The sequence below is a fragment of the Aotus nancymaae genome, unplaced genomic scaffold, assembly GCF_030222135.1.
Source record: "Aotus nancymaae isolate 86718 unplaced genomic scaffold, 86718_ANA_hifiasm-v0.15.2.pri h1tg000062l, whole genome shotgun sequence".
NCBI classification, from domain to species: Eukaryota; Metazoa; Chordata; class Mammalia; order Primates; family Aotidae; genus Aotus; species Aotus nancymaae.
In genome coordinates, this window is record NW_026988476.1 from 38,599,318 (window position 1) to 38,621,869 (window position 22,552).

At 36.0% G+C, this 22,552-nt stretch overlaps 2 protein-coding genes across 13 annotated transcripts in view; one reads left to right on the plus strand and one right to left on the minus strand.

The window, feature by feature from the left end:
• LOC105709990 (COP9 signalosome complex subunit 2) overlaps positions 1-22,552 on the minus strand; it is a 425,050-nt gene that overhangs the window by 73,413 nt on the left and 329,085 nt on the right. The gene's annotated exons all lie outside the window — the stretch shown is intronic.
• The window catches only part of GALK2 (galactokinase 2), a 124,020-nt gene that overhangs the window by 34,371 nt on the left and 67,097 nt on the right, over positions 1-22,552 (plus strand). For all 9 annotated transcript variants that reach the window (XM_012442179.3, XM_012442175.3, XM_064365650.1 and 6 more), the window contains 2 exons: positions 1,531-1,621; positions 4,502-4,648. In XM_012442179.3, the coding sequence (XP_012297602.1) occupies positions 1,531-1,621; positions 4,502-4,648 (238 nt within the window). The remainder of the gene's footprint in view (positions 1-1,530; positions 1,622-4,501; positions 4,649-22,552) is intronic.

Below are 22,552 nucleotides of genomic sequence, written 5' to 3' on the forward strand. Positions count from 1 at the left end.
AAACTGTTCCAACCTCTGCCTGTTACCCAGTTCCAAATTCACTTCCACATTTTCAGGTATCTTTACAGCAGCACCCCACTATCTGGTACCAATTTACTGTATTAGTTTGTTCTCATGCTGCTGATAAAGACATGCCCAAGACTGGGTAACTTATAAAGGAAAGAAGTTTAATTGACTCACAGTTCCATACTACTGAAGAGGCTTCACAATTTTGGCAGAAGGCAAATGAGGAGCAAAGTCACATCTTACATGGCGGCAGGCAAAAAGAACATGTACAGGAGAACTCCCCTTTGTAAAACCATCAGATCCCATGAGACTTATTCATCATCATGACAACAGCACAGGAAAGACACACCCCCATGATTTAGTTACCTCCCATCAGGTCCCTCCCACGACATATGGGAATTATGGCAGCTACAATTCAAGATGAGATTTGGGTCAGGACATGGCCAAACCATATCAGATACTATTTATTTATTTACTTATTTATGAGATGGAATCTCACTCTGTCACCCAGGCTGGAGTGCAGTGGCACAATCTTGGCTCACTACAACCTCTGCCTCCTGGGTTCAAAAGATTCTTTTTCCTCAGCCTCCCGAGTAGCTGGAACTACAGGTGTGCACCACCACACACAGCTAATTTTTGTATTTTTAGTAGAGATGGGGTTTCACCATATTGGCCAGGCTGGTCTTAAACTCCTGACCTTATGATCCACCTGCCTCAGCCTCCCAAAGTGCTGGGATTAGGGCATGAACCACCACACCTGGACCAGATACTATTTTTTTTTTTCATTGCAGTTGGTAAGTGTCTGCCGGGGAAATACCATAAATATCTTGCTTCTCATCACATTTTTACTCTCTTAAGTTTAGCATCCATTGATGATTCTTGAAACAAATTATCAAAAAGTTTACCATGTAGTGATTTTTCTATTTACATCATTTCTTCTATGTCTCTTAGTTGGCATTTTACCATAATAAAGAGTTTTTCCTTCCTCTTCATTTAGCTTTGTATTCATTTGTTAACTTACATTAGTATAGACTCATGGAATCTTATTTTGTTCAATTGATTATGCATCAGAATCATTATTTATTTTTTTTGCTTTTTTTTTCTTAAATTGTGCAGATGGTAAAATTGGATGGGTGGCAGAGATGGCGTTGAGTACTCCTGTTTCAGTTTGGGGGTGTGCCAACCAGCAGGCCCAGAGGATAAGCATTCATGTGGTTTACGCCAGTTTAACAAGGACCAACATGAAAGAGAAAAAGTTGTAGATTACTCTAAAATATATTGTTTCCTCTCTGTTTCAGGAAATAAAAAGGGTCAGTTGGAGGTAGTTTAGTCATTAAGGCCACTACAACTTCCCCTCTTAAGTCTTAGCAGCTGGAGATGTTTTGCTGTAGATACACAGTTTGAACATAAAAGGGAAAGGAGAGTCAGTATCACTGTGTTGGCACAAGATGGCAGCAGTCAGCCACTGATTTTGCAGCTCAGGGCCTACAGATTTTAAATTAATGGTGTCTTTTGTCTTTGCAGGGACTTCAGTACTAGTGCTACTAACATTCAGATTGATAAAACCAAGCCTTTGTGGCACAACTATTTCTTATGTGGACTTAAAGGAATTCAGGTAAATTGGCTTATAAGGCACTTACTACCAGTTGAGATTATCATGTGTGTTCTGTCAAATTTATTTTATTTACCACATCTTTTTCATCTCCTTACAGTACTAACTGATGCTTCTGTTTTATTTTACTAATTTGTGTTTCAGAGAGTGGGGAAGATATGACTGTTTTTGGGTAGTGTTCACAGGGTGCAGTAGTGGTTATATAGCTGGCTCTCCATAAATAGGTTCATGTGACAAACATCTGTCTGGTTTAAAAATCTTTGTTTTAACATACCTTTGAGCATATGTTTTAGTACTATTATTGACATTTATACTTCTGACGTATAGGGGTATACTGTAATAAGATTTAGAGTCAGCCAGGTTTGAATCTGGACTCTTCCAGATAGGTAGTTTAACCTTTGAAGTCTCAGATTTATCTGTAAAATGATGTCATTGCTATCCTGACAGAGTTGTTAAAAGAATTACATAAGGTTTGATGGTAGCCATTTAATAAATGGTAGCTAGTATTGTTATTGCTACCTCAGATGGGGTTAAAAAAAGACATAGTATAAGTGTTTTCCTAGAAAAACACTTGAAACTATAGAAACATTGAATAATTACTTTGAAAATCTCTAATGCATACAAGAACAAGAAAATAAAATGTTTCCATTCCCTTTCATAATTGAAAAAGTGTGAAGGACCAAAAGAAAATTGATATTTGCTGTTTTTAGAGCCACTTTTATATTGCAATAATTATTTTAGATGTAGTGACTTGTATAGAATCATAGGTAGGATAATAAGAAGTAGATTTTTCCTTTGTGAGCTAAAAGTAAACAAAAATATTGACCCATGTTTTAGAAGGCTTGTGTTCCTTACTGCCTGGCAGTCCTATCTGAAACTTTGTAATGAGCAGCTAGGACTTAGTGGCACATCCATTACAGAAATATATCAAATTTATTTCTAATGTGTAGTCCTGTACTCTAACAGTGGTGGTTTTTGTTCTTAGGGTTAATGAATTCATTTCTTTCTTTCTTTTTTGTTTTCCTTCCTGTCAGACACATAGTAATAACTTACAGGAAGAGTTATTGGCAGATTTTAAATCTTCAAATCATCTGGCTTATCATATGTATTAGTGGGAATTACAGTATTTGGAAGCATTTGCCTGGCAAATGCAATTTTGATCTTCCTTGTAACAACATGCCTTTTTGCAGCATATGGGTAAAGTAGCCATATATAATGCATATATAAAAAGTAGCCATATATAGTGCATGTTGCTTTGTGTTATTTTTGAGCATTTCAGGTTGTAAAGCCTTCCTGTTCGGTTTGACAACTTATGTGCAAAACCAAACTTATACAATGAACTTTTGGCAGAAAAATAATTTAAATGTTAGCCTATTTAGAAAGCTTCAAATTCAAATACTAGAAAGTTTCAGAGGGTAATTTGTTTATATTAAATTTAACATGTTATCCTTTTGGGATAGAGCTATTACAGAATTTGGCATATACCCATTTACATCTTGAATTTGTTATACATTTTCATTTAAACATTGCATGATAAGTTCTTAAGTATGATTTCCATTCAAGACACTCTGTGGATCAGTTTATAGTTAAATATATAGTATTCTTCAAGTTTTTTTTTTAAACAAGCTGTCTGATATTCTGTATGAAAGGACATTGGCAACAGTAGAGTTTCAGTTTATAATCTGTTTGTATTTCTGGAAAGAAATTTTTAGATGACTTGAAATCAGGAATAGAAGTACACCCAACTAAATCTCTTCTTATTGTGGTGCTAGAGTTTGGCCAGCTAGAAAAGACAAACAAAAAATTAAGCAAAAAAGTCTTTTATCTGTGGAATTTTGTTGTTATTTTAGTTATTCTAGCTAGTTTATTGAAATTCTCCCTTGTATAATATGTATGATGAAATGCATAATTAGGTAATAGTATTTCATACTTTGGTCTTCAGTCATTTGAGAAATTTGCAGACTATGGTACTTTTTCTTGAGAAGGAGGTATATTTGAATTTATTTTTAAACTTAAACCACAAAGGTTATGATATGATATCATCTAAAGTGTCCTAGTGTTAGATATTCATGTAAGTATACTAGAGCTTTCCATATTTAAATCAGAATCTGATTATTTCTTTGGGCTTTCCTCTTTGTAGAGATAGTGTTTCCTTGACTTGTTTAGGGTCTGCATTTTTATTTGTGGCTGAATTCTAATTTGACTATCTTTAAAGCTACCATATGGCTAAACTGTATCTATAAACTGTAGTAAAAATCTGGATTTTCTCATATAGCTGGCATATTAAATCACAATGATGGCTTGCTGGCTCAGGTTTCTAACTGCAGTGGAGACGTTTTCAAACAGAAATCAGAGACCTGGGCCCTATTCTCATCTCTTTATGTGTCATCTTGGGAAAGTTTCTTAATCTCTTGGTGCCTAGGTTTTTTCATAAGTAAAATATAACTGAGAAAGTTTGGAACTCTTTTTTTTTTCAGAGAACCTTCTGAAGTAAGGCACTCCATAGAAACAAGTCACTGTCTGCTGGAGATATGCTGCACAGAGATTTAACTTACCTCACAGATAATTGTAAATTTCTTGTCTTGCTACTTGACAAGTTGAATTATAATTGTTTCATATTTTTTCCATATTTATTCAAATCAATTAATAATAAAAAGAACATTCAAGGCAAGAAAATTAAAGGCATTTAAAGTAATTACCCTGTGGCCAAGCATCATTAAATAAAATGTCATGTATACTCTCAACTAAATTGAATTACACAAGTAGTTTCTATAAATATTGTAAGTCTATTGATAGACTTTTGTTCTATGGGGAATGAAAGGTTTCACTACCTCCTTGAATTCAATACTGAATTACTGCTGCTGTTTTTCCTTATATTCTTAGGAACACTTTGGACTTAGTAACCTGACTGGAATGAACTGCCTGGTAGATGGAAATATCCCACCAAGTTCTGGTCTCTCCAGCTCCAGTGCTCTGGTCTGTTGTGCTGGCTTGGTGACGCTCACAGTGCTGGGAATGAATCTATCCAAGGTAACTACCTTTGATAGGAAACCTCATGGAAACCTCTCCTTCTAAAATCATTAGCATCCAAATCTCAAAATCAGAATGCCTTCCTGTGTCTTCCCTAAAAGGCCTGCACATGTGGACAAGCATTGTAACTTAACAAGTGATAAATCACTATAAAGTAGCTTATACCCTCCTAACAGCAAGTGAATAGATCTGTGAATAATTGTACAAAAATACTTTGTTTTAAATATGGGATTTGAATGCATGGATATTGTTTTGGATCACCTATTAATAAGTTAAATTTAGGGCAAGAAATTCTTCCCCTCATGGCTGAACCTGCTTATTTTCACCCAAAACCTTAAATTAAAAATTTGACAAGTAGTGGGTAACAAGGGTAAAGACCAGGTAATAAAGGAACTAAGTAGGATATCTGTTTATGCCAGCAGATTAGTCACTAAAATAAACTTTAAAATACTGCATTACAAAGAGGAAATGCTTATTTAAAGGAAATATAAATCCTACAAGAGGTCAGAAAGCCTCAACTTTATAAGTTCACATAAATCTCTGACTTTGCAGTTTACAGCAGGTGTGCTCAGCTTTAATTAATGCTTTGGCATTCTAGTTCAAATAAAAGGTTATCGTAGGTTCTTTTTACCCCACGTACATACACTACCAGGTTTACAGATGGTTTGATCAGATCAAGAGAAAGTCAGCCACATGCGTAAGTCTCTTTTAAGGATGTTTAAACTTTCAGTTTGAAAATTTTATATATAGGAAAAAAGGCAGAAATGAAAGAGAAAGCAATGTTTCAGACAGAATTCTTTTTAGCTGTCCTGTGTAAGTGTACATTAATTAGCCCTTAGTAAGCAATGGTTTGTAGGGAGGGAAAGAGGGCTTACATATTATTATTATTGTTTTTTGGGAAGAGAAAAAGCAAGGGACGGAAAATTCATATGTAAAATGTGTTTCCCCGGTACAACTCTGTATCTGATTTGTTTATTTATTAATTTGTTTGTTCATCATTCAACCACTATTTATTTAGTGGCTATTTTGTGCCCCATAATGTTCAAGGCATTGGAGATATAATAGGTATAGTCTCAACTTTCACTATGCCTATAATCTAAAAGAGAAAAAGAGACAAGTAAATAGGCAACTGCAATAGTATAGTAAATGGATAAGTAGTTTGCTGTGGGACCAGATAAAATCCAGATTTAGAGAGCATAGGGCATCTAAATGGAGACACCAAGGATTAAAGGAGCTGTAGATATTGATGGTGTAACATTGATAACATCAGATAAGCATGTATCAGGTGGAGAGAACATCATGTGGAAATATCCAGAGTAAAAGCAATCATGGCTTGTTGGAGTAACTAAAAACGTCTCAGTATGGCTGAAGCATACAGCAATTTGGATAACACGGCAGGGGATCAGATGGATGCTTTTAAACTTTGTTGAGGAATTTAGGCATCATCTTCATAGCAGCAGGAAACCACTGCAGGGTTTTAGGAAGAGGGTAATGTGATCCCACCTGTATTTTAGAAAGATTTCCCTGGCTGTATTACAAAGTCTGCATTTCAGGGTTTTAGCAGTAGGGAGATGATTTGGTCTAGGGAAGTGGCAATGAGAATGGTTAGAATTAGATAGATTCAATATCTCAGAATCAGTAGTCATTGATTGGACATGGGAATGGGGAACAGCAGAGTCAAAGATTATATCAGTGTCTGGCTTGATATGATTCACTGGAATAAGAGATATGGGGGAAAATAGGTTTGAGTGGAAACTAAAATGTTGAGTGTGAGGAATCTATGAGCATATTGATGGAGTTATTTAGTTAGGAAAAAAAATATGAAGGCCCGGAGGAGATCTGGACTTGAGATGGTACATTTGAGAATCACTAGTTTTTCATCATTTTTGAAGCCATAGGAGTGGATGAAGATATTTGGTGGTGGAATATAGGTGGAAAGATAAGGAAAACTAGGACAGAGCCCCAAGAAGCATGAACATTTGAGGAATGGGCAGAGGAAGAAATGTCTACTGAAGGGACTGAGTGGTAGTCCAGTAGGTAGGAGAAAAGCCAGAAAGGTGAGGCAACATCAAAGACAAGGAAGATAATGTTTCATGGAAGGAGTGGTGGTGTTTTCAAATGCTCTGAGAGGTTACAACAAGTTCTGAGAAGTATCTGTTGAATATCACAACAAAGAAGTATAAAATTTTGGAAAGAGCAGTTTTAGATGGAAATGGATTGAAGGGTCTATAAGAAGTAAGAAAATGGTGTAAGTTCAATGGCTACAAAAAGTCTGGCGATGCATGGAAAAAGATAATTTGGTATCTAGAGAAGGGTATGAAGTCAAGGAATTCATTTCACTTTTAATGGGAGGATTGGTGAAACTTAGTTTTTCTAATTTCTTTTGGTGTTTTGATAATACACATATCTAAGAAATAGGAAGGAAAGAAGATAAAGAAAAAGAAACACTTGAACCTTTGGAATTAATTCTGAGTGTCTGTTTTCAAAGTCAGAAATAGCAAATACATTTTTATCAGAACTATCATACTGCAGTGCCTAAGCAAAAAGGTAACAATACACATATCCTGGTTTTTCTCAGCTAGTCTAAGATGTACTAACAATATTTATATTTTCTAAGGGCTGGGTGTAATTATTTGTAGAGTTTTTTTTTTTTTTCTGGAGTCAGACAGAATCTTGAATGAAAGGAAGTCTGTAATTTGTTCAGTCTTTAATGTAAATGCCATGTGATTTTACTCTTGTAAAAATCATAGAATATAAGAACTCAAGGGACTTTAGAGATGAGCTAGTTCAAAATCCTCCTTTACTGATGTATTAGTGTTACCATAGGAAACAAATGACATGTTTGGTATAACTGAAGAGAGTTTAATACAGAGACTTTTACAGAGGTGTGGGTAAGGTCAAGGGAACCAACTAGGAAATGTTCTCTTGTTAAGCTGGAAGCCATTATAGTTTAGGAGCTGTGGATATAGAGTAATGTTGCCAGAAATGCAGCAAGACAGAGAAAGAATGACACAGGTAAAAATGGCAATGGTGGTGGGAATGGTTGAGGGGAATTGTCCATAGAGGTCAGCCTCCTGTTGTAGGGGAAGTGTGAGAATAGAGGGACAGAGGGACAACCAAAAACAACCAGCCTATTTCATAAGGACACTAAGTCCCACAACAGATTGGTGACTAAAGCCTTTCCTATTATTCTACATTCAGTAAATCCCATTCATTTGCAGACAACAGTTACTGCAGATGGGATATGATAAGTAGATGTGGAACTCGTTAATTCATTAATAAACTAAATGTTGCATGTCTGAAACCAGAAAACAATATGGCTAATCACCCAGAGAATCTGGAAACCACAAATTATGAATCAGAATGGTACTAGTCAAAGAGAGTATGATGTGGTAAAGATCTATGAAAAAGGAAAGTCTAGAGACTTCTGATTTCAAGATGTCGGAATAAGACTTACCTACTCTTTTTTCCGTGTCCCTAACTTAATCTTCTTTGCTCAAAAATTATCTCCAAACAACAGGGAAAATAAGAAAAGGAAGCACAAGATTTATCTTTGGTAAACCAAGGAGACACAAATAACCATAAACCACAAAATGCAAAGATGGAAAGTGGATAGAGGAATGGTACATGACTTAGTGGAATGGAGAAAGGTCAGAGCCAAGTGCCTGCGGAGGAAGTTGTAGATGAAAAGGCAGCTGACTCATCCCACAGCTCTCTGTGGCAAGGCTTAGAAAGAAAGCAGGGTAACATGTTAGGTGGGGATTTTTCTGAAAGCCTTTATGAGGACCATTTAGACCCTAAAAGCCATCTCTTCACCTGGGACCACTTCCCTCTACCTTTGCAGGAGTCTCTGGAGAAACAACCAGAGATCATTTTTTTCTTCGGGACACTGAGCACTGAGAAAGGCAGGATGAGAAATAGACTTGGAAATCGAGAGATTAGAGGACATTCTGCATCTGAACAGTGAAATTCTTAGCTCCCTTCTTCTAGTCATTACCGGCACACTGGTAACCTCACCAACCTACACACCAGCAGGAATGTTGGAGGATCCTTCTCAGAGGAAACTGAACCATCCCAGAGATGGTTCATACAGATACTGACATTTGGTGACCCCCTTCTCCAGCTTCTCTGTGACCCTATTAGAAGCCCATTTACAAAGCTTCTAATCAGCTTTTTAGTGGCTCACTCTTAAATATGATAAGGCATCAAAGGACAGTAAGATTTTGGAAGAAAACCTCCAAAAGGAACCAAACAAACAGAAAAACAGAGAAAACGGGAACCTAGGGGAAACAGAGACCATGCTGAGAGCAGAAGAATGCTTCAAAGAAGACATGATGTCCTCAGAGAGATAAAAGAAAAAGTTACATCCTTGAAGAACAATAGAGTGTTATTTTTTGAAAAGGAACAAACAATAAGATAAAGCTTTTGCATATTAAAAATATGATAGCGGCCAGGCACAGTAGCTCATGCCTGTAATTTCAGCACTTTGGGAGGCCAAGGCAGGCTGATCATGAGGTCAGGAGTTTGAGACCAGCCTGACCAACATGGTGAAAACCTGTCTCTACTAAAAATACGAAAATTAGCTGGGTGTGGGGACGCGCATGTAATCCCAGCTACTTGGGAGGCTGAGGCAGGAGAATCACTTGAACCCAGGAGGCAGAGGTTGCAGTGAGCCATGATAGTGCCACTGTACTCCAGCCTGGGCAACAGAGCGAGATACTCTGTCTCAATAAAAAAAAATATGATAGCAAGACAAAATTTAGTAAAAAGATTGGAAGCAGCTGGGTATGATGGCTCATACCTGCAATCCCAGCATTTTGGGAGGCTGAGGCAGGAGAATTGCTTGAGCCCAGAAGTTCAAGACTAGCCTGGACAACACAGTGAGACCTTGTCTCAAAAAAAAAAAAAGAAAAGATTGGAAGAACTCTCTGATACAGCAGGGAATAAAAGAGCTGGACAATAAGAGAGAAAAATAGGAAAATTTATGGATCAATTCCAGAAATCCAAATCTAACTAGTAAGGAAAAACAGAGAAAACAGTTATTAGAAAATTATTATTATTATTATTAAAAATAGAGATGAGGCCTCTCTATGTTGCCCAGGCTGGTCTCAAACTCCTGACTCAAGTGATCCTTCCTCATTGGCCTCTCAAAGCTCTGGGATTATAGGTGTGAGCCACTGTGTCTGTCCAGAAAATTATTATTTTTTAAATAATATTTCTCCAAAGTGAAAATGTGAATTCTGATTGGAAGGGCTCACTGGGTATTTGGTATAATAAATGTAAAAGGCCAAACTAAAGGTTATTATCTGGAAATTTTGAAACTTGAGTGTTAATAAAAGACACTAAAATCTAGTTGACAGAGTAAGAGAAAAGAAGGGAAAGAGATCATAATCAAAGGATCAGGAATGTAAACAAATTTCTCAAAAACAGTATTAGAAGATAGAAGGCAGCTGAGAAATGTCTCTAAAATATTAATGAATTTTAGTTTAGGATATCTGTTTAAGAATTAATTAAACGTGAGGCTACAGTAAAACATTTTCAACATGTAAAATCTGAAAGTCTGGAGGATGTAATCTACCAAAACTAGAGAGTAAACCAAGAAAGAGGATGACATAAGAACCAGGAAATGAGAAATCTAATACAGGAGAGAGGAGTTGGCTATTTATAGAACATAAGGGAAACTCCAAAATAACACCCATTATATCCAGCAGCTTAGAAAACAGTACAGATTAAAATGAGGAGAGGGAGGGTAAAAATGGAACTCATAAATCTTATCAGTAAAAAAAAAAAAAAAGCCAAAAAACTGGTAAATTTTATATGTTCAACCATGTAGAAAATGGATTCAGAGTAATTTCACAGAGCTGTTGTAGGATATGACAAAGCTTAGGTAGCTATACAAATCTAAGCAAATGAGGAAACAGGGCAGTTATTAAATATAGGAAAAACAAAAAAGTTTGTAACGGAAATGAAATCAATCATTTTTCAGTATTTGGCTCATAAGTGAACAATAGCCTCAGTAATTAACACACTGAATATGAATTTAAACAAAATTTTTGGCGTAACTTTATTGAGAAAGGTGGGGGAGGGTAAAGGAAAGGTAGATATAAGAAAGCTAAAATCCTCATTTACCATTATAGGAAAGCAATAAATAAAGTTTAAAATGAAACAACAGGCAATAACATTTTACTAACATCTGGAATTGGAAACAAGAGCAAAGTCGAAAGTATTTGCCTCTGTACACATTCCCCTGCGGATAGGGATGTGAGGGTGAGCTAGGGATTGCTTTTGTTGTTGTTATAAGTCTTTTATCTCTATTTAATAATTTAGATTATATGCATGTATCTCTGTGGCAAAAGTAAAATAAAGGATAGAGAGAAGAAGTGACTAGAATGAAAAGTAAGTAGGGAGTGAATGATCTGTGACCACATCTGGGGGAAACTGGAAGATGAAGAGGCGGGAAGGGATTCAACGGGTCAAGGCTAGAGATTGAGAACAGATGAGCTGCTAGAATGTGACCAAATCAATGGCCTAGGGAGAGGCCTGTTGATGGGTTTTGGGTGGAAGAATCCAAGAAAATACAGGCATCTTCCATTTAGTGGCAGTAGTCCATTCCAAAAAATCAGATGTTCTGCAAAAAATTATTGAGCAGGGGCCTATTTTTTAAAAATTATTTTAAATAGGAAAAAGTATAATGCGTTATTCCTCAACTCAAAACCTCTAACTAATTTCCTGCAATGTTACAAAAATACAGTAAAACTTCCTTTATATGAGAAACACAGAAGTAGCAGGAAAAATGCTTAAAGCAATTTTCTTGACCATTAAACCTGGTTGTTAGCAAGCAGGTACTTTATATAATAATACCTGTATGTCTTCCGTGTTGACACCTGGTGTTTCAGTACTCTGCACACTATTTTGTTAATAATGTTGTGTTTAGGTTTTAGGGTGTAAATATCTATTATTTTCCTACATAAACACCTTTCAAAAAGTTGTTTTGAGAGATATGAACATTCTATGAAGTTTGGGTATCAAAAATCAAGAAGTCTTTCACCAAGAAAACATTAGTTGCTGTGGTGTTCTGCAAGGTATGCCTGTATTTTGTCAGCATGGGATTTGGGCTTCTCTAGTGTCCAGCTTCTGTCTTTTTTTGGAATTGTCTGTGGAGGCCTAGAAGAAAGGACCAAGCGCCTCTTAAGAACCGTAGCATAAAAATAGCTGGCCAACGTAGGAAACAGGTTGCAATTCTAAAAGCTAGCCTTGGGTAGCAAGGTATGTTAGATTAGCATTCTATCCACAAATTCTTTCGTCGGCTGGTGTGGGGTTGAGAGTAGATTTTGAATTCATGAGATGGTAGACTGAGCAGGTGATATTCAGAAGACCCACTTTGGAGGATCTGGCAGGTACAGTAGAGAAGTGTAGGGTTGAGTCTAAGGAAGAGAAAACCCATATTATCTTGGTTGATGAAGACTGAAATAGTCAGCTGGGAATAGTGGGGTAAGGGAGAATTCTGTACGTGGATATCTCTGGCATTTTGTTAAAAGCACAGTTCACATGATTGTGAATTACCCAGAATATGAGTTGGACATAAAACCTTCGAGAGTTATAGTTCACTGAGGAAGCTGGAGAATCTCTTAGATGGCATCAAAAATCCTGTATTGGGAAGCCCAGAATACCATGTATATTACTGGATTTGTGAGGAGTGCTTTCAAAAGAAGAAGACAATATAAACTTCCTATCCTACCACTTGAAAGCAGTGATTCTGTGGCGTTTGTTGAATACCTACTATATGTCATGCATTGTTCTAGGCACTGGAAATACAACTGTGAATAAAACCATTGAAGTGCCCCTGCTTTCATGAAGTTTCCATACTGGTGGTGGGAGTGATGGTATGGGATAGATAATGAAGAGCTATACAAATAAATATATAATATCAGCTAGGCCATAGTTAAGGGAAATCTTGTATTTTATCTAGGTAGTAGGAGAAGTTTTCTCCAAGGAGAGGACATTTGAACAGAGACCTTAGGGAGTGAGCAGCTGAGAAAGAGAGGCAGAGGGAACAGCAAATGCAAAAGCCCTAAGGTAAAAGTGAGTTTGTCGTGTCCAAGGAATAAGATCCCTGTGGTTGGGGTATGGGGTATGGTGAGAGAGGCAGGGAGAGGTGGGAGGTGAGCTGAGAGAGTTGGTCAAGGGCCATGGTGTGTAGCATCTTCTCTGGCTTTCATTCTAAGTGTAATGGAAACCTCTGGACGGTTGTAAGCTGGGGATGCCCAGATGTGATTTACATGGATTAAGTTCTTTTACCTGGGAGTACCATACCATACCCCTGATAGTGGCAAGGGAAGAAAAGAAACAAATGAACAAAAGAAAGAAAGAAAGAGAGAGAGCGGAAAGAAAGAAAGGAAGGAAAGAAAGAGAAAGAGAGAAGAAGGAAGGAAAGAAAGAGAAAGAGAGAAGAAGGAAGGAAGGAAAGGAAAGAGGGGAGGGATGGAGGGAAGAAGAAAGGAAGGAAGGAAAGAAAGGAAAGAGGGGAGGGAGGGAGGGAAGAAGAAAGGAAGAAAAGGAAGGAAGGAAGGGAAAAATGGTCAATGCCCGTATGGAATAAATGCACACAGTGGGATAGTAACAGAAGATTTATTAACTGACCATCTATCTCATACGAAGAGTAAGGTATTTTATATGTAAATGAGTAAAGAGGTTGAAATAATGGCTTCTTGGTGAAGTTAAACAGGGAAAATTTCAAGTAATTAGTGAGTTCTAAGAAAATATAAAAGGAAGGAAAGGCTGGGAAATAAAGCACTGGGAGGGGCCCAAGGGCATTTCAGGCAGAGTGAACCCGTTAAGTGTATTTTAACAGTTCTCTGAGCCAGACTTATAAATATGTGTCAGCCAAGGCCTAGAAATTCTTATGCAGCCTCACTACAGGGATGCTTAAGTCCCTGAACAGATTTACTTAACTTCATTTCAGGGGCAAATTAGTTATATAGACATGGGTTGATACTTTTTTCAGGGAAGTGTTTTTGAAGTTTGAAATCCATACTGTACTGGAGACCTTTAAGGTTATAAGCAGAGTAAGTGGAATGTTCAAAGTTCTGTGCCAAATATGTCCACATTTTCACTTTCCTGAGTTTATAAGGGCTGTTTCCTTGAGAAAGTACAAGACTATACTTTTCTTCACATATAGTTTCATTTCAGTGAAATATTTGTTGGCCTTCAGAATAAGACCTTGTACTTAAAAACTAAAGACATGTCTATGTTATAAAATGAAAAGGATCTCACAATTATATAAACCATCATTTGAATGTTTTAAAATAGTTTGTTACATGGTATAAGAAAAATGAGAAACCAATTTGCACTGTCACTAATTATTATGTTTAGAAGTCCACACAAGGACATTGTTTCAGTTTGCTTAGAATAACAAAACTTCATCAATATAATGCTTAAGGAAAATAGTAGTTAAAACATTCCAGCCAGATGTTGAGTGCTAATGAACTGCAGCAGTATAGCCTCTGAAAAAAATGGTAAATCCAGAATACAATCTTTGAAAAGATTCTCTTAATTAAGTGTTGAACATGGTCCAAAGCCATGGGCTCACTGGTACAAAAACCAGGAAGCTTTAGTGTTAGCTCTGGGTGGCCTGCATTCAAATGTGTTTTAAGTTTTAAGTTAATAATGTAAATACAGAACCATTCACATAGTTTTGTCAATTAAAAGAGAACCTCTGCTTGTATTCTTTTTTAGGAGTAGGATTGGAGACTGAATCATTTATTTAATGATTTTGAGTAGTTTGGATTCACTTCGGTGACGTGACTAAGCTATTTGATTGCAGAGATTATTTGGGTCACTTATGTTTTGTTTTGTTTTTTTCCATTTCCTTTTCTAGGCTAAATACATGTTTACCTTTAGCGTAAATGAAGGCAAAAAAGACTAATTGGGGAACAGTAGATTTGAGGAGTATGGGTCACTGTTTGCAAGTGGTTTCAAATGAAACCACTGTTGCTACAAATTCATATCTATGCCTGGTTGTGTTTTGAACTTTTGTTGTGATCCTTAAATTGTTATTACTCAGCGATTGTGTTTCAGGGGCTCAAAATTTTGACTTGCACCCCACAATAAGTTAAGTATTATACAGTATTTAAACAATTAACTGGAACAATGCAAATGATACTAAGTACTATACATATGTGCATAGCCTTTACCTACTACATTAGTTATGTGTATTGAAAATAACTTAAAGATCAAAATACAAGGATAGATAACCCTTTTACCAAATTCAGAAGCATATCTCGTTTATTTTCACGCATTTCTGTTTCACAGAGGTGATGGTAGCCATCTTGGTCAAGAGTTACTTATTCTGACCTTCAGACTAATATTTGATAGAGTAAGGTAGACAATGAAAGGCTGACTTAAATTTGTCCCCTCTGTGGCCAATTTGCTCTGTGACGTGGGATAACTTCCCTATCCGTCTGTTTCTTTCTCTAAAATGAGGGTGAGAATAGTTCTTCCTTTAACTTCACAAGGATGATTCAGTTAAACTGGCTTAATACCTACAGTTCTCTGATCTTCCTGATACATTTTGATGAAGTTCAGGGAAAGAGTTTAGCAAGAAAATAGGTAAGGCAGGAAAATAAATTAGTAGTCAGGGAAGTTTTTGTAATTGTATGAAGTTTTGTTAAGTGTATTTGTGGTCATGGGAAGAGTAAGGAGCCAAATCATGTTGTGTGGAGAAGAAAGTGATTCAAAGAGAAAAGGTTATTGAATGAGATTGGTTAGAGCACACATTGCAGTATTGGAGACAAAGATTTGGAGGTTATTACTGCAAAATATGACTTTAAAATTTTAGGTTGGAATTTTCATGAGAGTAAAAGATGTTTTTCTTTTTAAAATTACTATGAAGCATCTAGATGTTTTATGCACATCACCTCTAACTTTGTGGTAGTCTTGTAAATACATTTCATTATTATTTCAGTTTTGCAGAGGAAAATACTGAGGCTCAGATAATTTATATAATGTCACTGAAGACAAATCACATGTAAGTGGAGTTGTCTGGATTCTAGCTCACATATTTTTGATTCAGAATAGATCCTTTTCTATTCAGCCATGCTGCTACCTATGGCATAATGTAATTGTACCATACTGTATAATATACTCAGTGTCACAAACATAGAGAACACCCTGGAGATAAGGTGCAGCCCTAACATTCTGTGATCCTTCTGATGTCCTAAAAAAGAGGGAAGTAAATTATAAATTTTCATGTATATAATTAATATGAATTGGATTTTTTAATAAGTTGATGGATTTTATACTCTTTGTCAAGTTAATAATGATTATTTTTTTGAAATCCTACTATATCCAAAGCAAAGGGTTGAATTCTGAAGATAGAAGAAACCTTAGGTATAGTCTTTGGGCCTTAGAAATTTATAATTTAGGTAGGGAGATTAGATTAACGTAAAAATGGAAATGTCATGCAAAAGTAGCATACACAAATTCTTACAAAGAATATGAAGAAAAAGAACACTTCCCAACTTGTATTATGAGGCCAGTAAAACCTTGTTGCCAAACCAAATGTGATACCTTGATATCAAACCTGACAAGGATATCACAAGAAAAGAGAATTAAAGGTCAATCTCTCTCATGACATTTGATGCTAAAAATCCTAAAATGTTCACAAATTTAATCTAGTAGTATGATAGGCTAATACATAGTGGTTAAGAGTTTATTCTAAGAATTTAAGGTTGGCTTATCATTTAAAAATCAATCAATGTTTACCATATTAACAATAAAACATCATCTTGATATATAAAGGAAAGAGTTTGATAAGATTTAACATGCATTCATGATAAAAACTCTTAGCAAATTAGTAGAATTAAGTATAATGACTGCCTTTGGGAATTAGGGAAGAGAAATGATTAGGTAGAGACATGAAGGGACTTTCTAGAGTGCTGGCAGAGCTTCATTCCTTTTTCTTTTCTTTTATTGTGGCAAGACCGCTTACCATGAGATCTACCCTCTTAACACATTTTAAAATGTATAATACATTATCATTGACTATCGGTGCAGTGTTATAGAGCAGATCTCTAGAGCTTGTCCAGCTTGTTTGACTAAAGCTTTATTACAGTTAATCCCCCTTACCGTGCATCACCAACCATCATTCTACTCTGATTCTAAATGTTTCATTTCTTAACCTTGATAGTGGTTACAAGGATGTTTCCTTTGTGACAAATTATTGAGCTTTATGTTCATGCTTTAATTACTTTTCTCTATGTCCTATACTTCCTAAATGTGAAAAATAGTAAGACTTTGTTCAACCCTAGGATCAACCACTATTAAAGATTTTTAATGAATCCTTCCAGATATACTCTATGCAATGTAATACATACATGTTTCCCCTTTTTGTAAAACACCTAGGAAAATTATATATATAAATATATGCATATATCGGCCAGGTGTGGTGGCTCACAGCTGTTATCACAGCATTTTGGGAGGCCGAGGCGGGTGGATTACTTGAGGTCAGGAGTTTGAGACAAAAAAATTAGCTGGGTATGGTGGTGAGTGCCTGTAATCCCAGCTACTCAGGAAACTGAGGCAGGAGAATCATTTGAACCCAGGAGGCGGAGGTCACAGTGAGCTGAGATCACGCCACTGCACTGCAGTCTGGGTGACAGAGAAAGACTTCATCTCAAAAAAACAATTTATATATATGTACACGTACACACACACACACACACACACACACACACACATTTTTCCCCTTGCTTTGCTTTTTCACTTTAAACCATAAATTTTGAATCATTCTATGTCAGCACATATACATATACTGAATTCTCTTTAATGGCTACCTTGTTTTCTAATATATGGTCATACTATAATGCCCAATTATAGATTTTGGTGTGATGGCAATGTTTTAAAATTGGCCTGATTACTGGACATTTCAGTTGTTTTCAGGGTTTTGTATAACATCAGTTTTAATACTTAATAATATTTCTTTATAAGGATAGGCTATAATTTATTTAAGTAGACCTTTATGATGGAAATGTAAGTTGTTACCAAGTTTCCACTATTTATTATAAAGAAGGCTCTGATGAATATTCTTGTAGACAATTATTTTCACACTTTTTCAGTTTTTTTCCTTAGCATAAATCCCAAAACATAAATTATTGGGTTAAAAGATATAATAATTTTAACTTTTGAAATACATTGCCCAATTGTCATCTGGACAGATTTTACCAGCAATGCAGCAACATTGCATGAGAGGATCTATCTCCCCCCTACTAAAGTTCTATCAATCTTTTAAATCTTTTTTCAATCTGAAAGATGTTGTCATGGCCATTTCTTTAATTATTAGATAGTTTAAACATCTTTTCCATGTCTTTTATTGATCACTTGCATTTTTTGATTTGGCTGTATATCACCTCAGCTCATTTTCTCCTGGAGTATTTATCAATCATCTTATTACTTTAAAAGAACTCTTTATATGCTAACCATTAATCTATTATATGTTGCAAGTATTTATCCCTACTCAGACTAATTTTCTGTGTAACTTCTTTTAAACTAACAATTGTGAAGCAAAAGCTATTTTAGTCATATTTAATCACATATAGCATAGGATCATCGTATGTGTATTCAGTTTTATCTTCCTTGAGTTGAAAATACTCTACAATCTCTCATTCCATTTTGAAGTACTTGGACACAGGGAGCCTGACAGACTCCTGGATTTTATTTAGGATTTCTCAGGGGTAAGCCACCTTCCCCATTAAATGGATCCCAGGGCTCTCTTATCTACTGCATGTATGACCTTTTGTCTTTGGAAGCTTACTCAGTGGAACCAAAACTGTGACTCATTTGTATTGTAAGCAGGAATATTTTTTCTTTAAAAATATTTCTTTTCTTGCTTTAATAAAGCAAGTTTATTAAGAAAGTGAAGGAATAAAAGAGTTGCTACTCCATAGAGCAGCCAGCAGGAACATTTTTTCTAATAGCATTTGTGCAGTAAGATATATACTTTCTAATCACGAATAATGTAACTTAGCATCTGTTTAGCACTTGGACAGTTTCAAAGAACTGTACCATAATCCATATGATAGGCCATTTAACTCTGTTAAGTAAGGTACAACTGCCAACTTCTTAGACCAGAGTCCTTCCTCTCAGAGACTTCCTGGAGGCTAGCTACAAGAGTGTTTACTTTGGACTCTAGACTTTATGTTATATCAAAGAGATATGGAAGATTTCACTTTTATAATATGTTAATGTTGTCCCCATTTCACCTTTGGACCTTAAAACACCAAGCATCATCATCATCATCAATATCAACGACACAGAACTGTTGGGGACACAGTCATTGGGTGGATAGGCTCAGGTTCATTCAGCCCTTCTGGATCTTGGGTCAGCCACTGGTATTGACAATAGGGATGAATTTTCAATCTTGAAGGACATATAAATTCGTTAAAAATAAAAGAAGTGCAATTAGTCTGGCAAATTGTAAATAATCTTAAAACTTTTCTCCCTAAAGAGAGATGATTGTATCACTTTCTTATGAGCATCTTTACGATGCATGACATAAAGGAGGCAAGCAATTGGATTGGATTGAATTAGTGAACAATCCTCACTACCTTCATCTGTAAAACAGCCATTTTCCCCAGTGTTAGTACTATATTTGGATGAATTAAAGAAAACCATGAAATTAATACTTTTCTCTGAAGAAAGCAGTATCTTTTCCTAGTAGGATGCATTTATTTTTAATATGAAAGGTGAGACTTAAAAACAGATCAGGTTTGAATTCTGGCTCTGTTACTCTCCAGTTTTATAATTAAGGGGAAATCTTTTACTGTTTCTGGGTCTCAGTTTCCTCATTAGTAAGATAAGAAAATTTATACAATAAATCTTTGAGATCCCTTTTAGCATTAAGATTCTGTGGTCTCAAAGGTGAAGCAATTCTTAAGACTATAAATTTTTGAAGAGTTGGATAACAATTAAACTTATGTTTATATCTAAATTTTCTAATGCATTTTTCAAGATTCTAGATGCTAGTGACAAGAAAATTGTAACTGGAAGCAAAACAAAAGAAAACACTGGACAGCTATAGCCACATTTTAACAAAATTGGAACACTCTGGATTTAGGTACTTGTTATAGTGTAATGATGTAACACGACTCTCCTAGTATTGCCCACTAAGAGTTACATCCCTAGAAAGATACCTGCTGCCTTTCTTTTTATCTTGCTCACATTTATTTTGCTTAATAAACTTAATCAGGAATTTATTGGATAAAATAAACCTTATAATCTTAATGCCCATTAGATGGAGATACTGGGACTAACACTTGAATTAACCACATGTATTTTTACTTCTGAGGCATGCTCTTAGTTTTAATAAAAATAAATGAATAATTAAAAAAAGATAAAGAAAAAGAACAAAAAAGGCTCAAAAATGTCAATAAACTAACCTAAGCTAAGATTCAAAGCCAGAAAGACCTGGCTCCAAAGTCCACCAAGCCACCTTGTCATTCTGCTTCAGAAAACAGAGGCTGTGCCCAAAAATGGTTCCTGGTGAGCCAACGGAGCACACAGCTCCATTGTTTTTGCATATCTGAACTGAAACTCCCTTTCATTAGAATGAACAATGAAGTTGACCATAAGTTCTAGGAAGCAGACATTTGTGATTCATCACAATGTTCCTCCATTTTCTCTTCAAGTGAAAAAACCTGTACCTTGTTGGATGGTCTGAGGCTTGGAGGCTTTGCCATTATCCATCTCCAAACACAATTCCCAAATACTTTCCTCTCAAAGATCCCAATGTTCTTCATTGTTTCGCAACCCAGAGTGATCTCAATATAAGGCTAATATCTTGGTATGATTTCTATATTCCAATAAAGTAATACCAGCTAGCACAATGCCTCAGACACTTTTTAAAGCACTTTTGTGTTCTACCTAGTTTCAAATTCATGAGAGAGTTTCAAATCCATTTTACAATGAAGAAACGGAAGTATAGAGAGGTTTAAGTAAACTGCCCAAGATCATTCAGCTAATAAGTGGCAAAGTCAGAATTTGAGCTGAGTCTTGGTTCTGTGCGTCTAAGCACAGTACTATATCTCTCAGGGAAGGGTTTCAGGAGTAGACCAGGAACCCAAAATTCAGGAGCCCCCAAAGCCTTCCCTGCATACTTATCTCTTAGTAGCACAATTAACTGAATCCCTTTCATTGTTTAAATTCTTAAAAAAACACAGCGGGGGTGGGATTTGAGGGAATAATTAGCAAACACATACCAAAGTAACTACTATTGGGAAGAGGAGAAGAGAGGAGAAAAAAATTTCCTTAAAAAAATGTTGTTGGGGAAAGCCAACAGGAGGCAGGAGTCTGGCCAGCCTGATGGAAACAGACAACAATATGACCCAATTCACTGCTACTAAATACCAACGGGGCCTCCAATGCCTGTGGTAAAGGCTGGTGTCACTCCTTTGGCTGACAGAATACTTATTTTGGCTCTGGCCTTCTAAAAATGCTAAATAATGATAATAATGGATGGGCGGCAGGCTTAAAATCTCTGTGGTTTGGTAAGCGTGTCCTGAAATTGCAGGTTCCTTCCCATGGACAGAGGAACCCTCCTATTCCCTGGGGGAAGGGTTCCTTATACTGTGTTTTGAGCAGAACAGTCCTGTCCCACCCTTGAGGTCCTAACTGCAGGATCTCTAGTTGTAAACCAATCTGGATTCTCCTAGAGAATGTAAAGAAGAGACGGGCATTCAATGACTAGTTATTATTTCTTTCCCTAGCATAATAATAAGTATGAGAATACTTGTTAATTTTCCTAATATGGATATGATCATATAGATACAGACACAAACTAAATACAAAAAAAGAACTTTCATGAATCATCATCTGAATCAACTAAATACATAACTCAGTGTACATATTTGCCTTGGGGAAAGGATTTTATGTATACAACAGTTAATTTGCAAACACTTTGGCATGTAGTGGGAAGCATCTTTAGGGTTAGGAAATGCTGAAGGTGTTTCAAGAGTTGTTACATGAAATAAATAGATTTTACTGCATTGTGCTCAAATGTTATGCTCAGAGCATTTACTGAAGGTCATTATGAGAAACAGTCATGTGAACACTACTTTTGCATTTATTTTCAGACATTGCAGAGGTCATGTTTTATGTGCTCTAAGGAATCCATGTGAGAAATGGATTTCAGAATTTAGCACCCCCAGGAAAATAATGCCTCTTTAACTTACTATTTCCCTTTTTACCTTGGCCTCCAGGAATCCCAGTAAATAAGATTAAACAAAACAATTACATTAAGTAATTAACAGTTGGTATGTTTTTATTCTTCCTTCTTTTGCCCTAGTTTTCTACTTCTAATGAATATTTTTGGTTATATAATTCCTAGACATTTTTTAAAATAAAATAGGCACTTGGTACATGTAGAATAAAAAACAGACAGAATAGATGGGAGGGATAGTTATGTTAAGGAAGCAATGATAAGCAAGAGTACATTCTAAGAAGGGGGAGTAAGAATGTTGGAGGTCCAGTAGCTATGTTGCATAAGGAATAGTTGAAACAACAGTGGATGTGTGGCTTAAAAGAATAAGAGGACCCACGAGTGGTTCCTTCAAACGTCAAAGGATTCTAATATCAAAATGAGGAGAAAATTGGGGATACAAAGGTAGAAAGGGTAGAGTTTGATTAAGTATAAGGAAAACATTTTCAATGACTAGAGTGGTCTAAAAATGAAAAGGGCTAATTTGTAAAGCAGTGAGATCACTTTGGTAACAGAGGCCAGAAAATGATCTCCTATTAATATATCAAGTTGGGAGGTGACTGGAATAAAAATGCAGAAAGGGAGAGGGCCCCTGAGATCTGGGGTTCAGAGAGAGCAGCCCCTTAACTTCAATTCCTAGGGAAACTATACTT